Genomic DNA, 1,893 nt, shown 5'->3' on the forward strand with positions numbered 1-1,893 from the left:
ATACCATAAAATTATTCTAGACTCGCAGGCAAAGTAGAATAATATTGCCGTAAAATAGCACTATTTTCCCGTTTTTTCATTGTACACTCTAGGTGTTTATTAGCTCTTGATATAATCACTAAACACGCAAGCCCAAGATTATACACACCCACAGGGTGCGAAATTAATGCGAGCTGATTTACTGTCGAACTCCCTGATTTGACATATGCAGGAGTCCGTGTGACTCCCTGAAAATTCTACTAGTTCATTCCAGAGCACTGTCTCGCAGAGTTACCATATTTTTTCAGCAAATGACGTACAAAGAAAATTTGGCAGACATGCATCGCGTGAATTCTCAAAATAAGCAGTGCACATGTGTCATTGTTGTTAAAAATGCTTCAGTTTTGAACTTCAGACTGCGGACTCCCTCATTTTGCTGCAGACTCCCTCTTTTTGAGGGTAGGGAGTCCGCTGGACTCCCTTGTTCAAAAATTAATTTCTACCCCTGCACCCACAATAATTGCGCAACCTGTTACATAAATTAAAATGTAACTTAAAATTGCAAAGCAATTTATGACTTATAGTATACTTACTTCCTTCTTACCTGTTTCAAACTCACACATGTAGTATGTGTTCTTGAACTTAGTTACACACACGATCCAGCCTTCTCTGTTTTCATATGGCGTGCACATAATTTTGGTAAGGAGACCCCTCCAACACACAAAGTCTGCTAATGAACTGCGGAAAAATAATTTGCATGATACTATAAATTATAGCAGTTATCTGCCTAATATTTTATAATCATAATGATCACATTCTTGCTCAACCATGACTTCTGTCATTAACAATAACATATCTATAGAATGAACATACAAATGCACTTCGATAAAATGGAGGTGTGCTCCAGCCATGATGCCATCTCAGAACAGGGTGCAAAATTAACGGTCCAGAGTCAAATACTCTCTGATTTACTGTCGGACTCCCTGATTTGACATATGCACGAGTCCTTGACTCCCTGAAAAACCTGCCATATACTAACAATAGTTTGTTCCAGAGCACGACCTCGCGGAATTACCATATTTTTTCAGCTAATGTCCAAGACAATTTGGCAGACGTGCAACCGCATGAATCTTAAAAATAAGTGCATGCGTTATTGTTTTATATATCTTTAGTTTTGAACTTCAGACTGCGGACTCCCTCATTTTGCTGCGGACTACCTCTTTTTGAGGGTAGGGAGTCCGTTGGACTCCCGTGATCAAAAGTTAATTTCTACCCCAGTCAGAATTTTGAAAAAGCTCCATTAGATGTCAGAAATAAGTATCACAGGTCAGCATGAGTAACGTGCTTTCTGACCACTGGTTTCAATATATATATATACCAAAGGTTGGTACATGCACAATATCAAGAGTACATAATAGAGATCTCTAAAGATATAGTTCTAGAAGAATGTAACTTTCTAACACTAAAGACTAGAATGTCAAGTCAGAGTTGTATATGTATATTAGTATGTTAGACTATCAAAACAGTGTGACAGAGGTAAACAGTGTTTGTATTACACAATGAAAACAATTTTTAATAAAATTGGAATCGGTTAATAAAAGTAGATTCTGTGCAGTGGTACCTTTGCATATTCTGAACTTTAGAGCATCAAAGCAGGAACACACACCCATAAGAGCGCTTGCATGTTCACTCCATAAATATGTTTATGTGTTTCTAATGACTACTATGTATAACACCGTACACTATAAAACCGTGAATAAACAATACTAACAAGTAATTGGACAAGAGTGGCTTTCCTGTACCTCATCACATTGACAAACAAGTGCCGCAGAGCGACAGGGCTCATCTGGTGTCTGGTGTTCTGCTGATGAATTCATTTGTACATAGCAAGATGTCCTATACATACGTTCATTT

The 1,893-nt window shown here is 37.8% G+C and overlaps 2 protein-coding genes across 4 annotated transcripts in view; one reads left to right on the top strand and one right to left on the bottom strand.

The window, feature by feature from the left end:
* Positions 1-1,893, bottom strand: part of LOC106809262 (decapping and exoribonuclease protein-like) — a 21,327-nt gene that overhangs the window by 14,927 nt on the left and 4,507 nt on the right. For all 3 annotated transcript variants that reach the window (XR_001393863.1, XM_014812273.1, XM_014812272.1), the window contains exon 2: positions 584-717. Coding sequence is in view for 2 of the 3 variants with exons in the window: in XM_014812273.1 (XP_014667759.1) it covers positions 584-671 (88 nt within the window). In the remaining variant the exon portion in view is untranslated. The remainder of the gene's footprint in view (positions 1-583; positions 718-1,893) is intronic.
* LOC106809261 (serine/threonine-protein kinase 19-like) overlaps positions 1-1,893 on the top strand; it is a 36,976-nt gene that overhangs the window by 1,449 nt on the left and 33,634 nt on the right. The gene's annotated exons all lie outside the window — the stretch shown is intronic.

Source organism: Priapulus caudatus, unplaced genomic scaffold (assembly GCF_000485595.1).
Source record: "Priapulus caudatus unplaced genomic scaffold, Priapulus_caudatus-5.0.1 Scaffold340, whole genome shotgun sequence".
Taxonomy (NCBI): domain Eukaryota; kingdom Metazoa; phylum Priapulida; class Priapulimorpha; order Priapulimorphida; family Priapulidae; genus Priapulus; species Priapulus caudatus.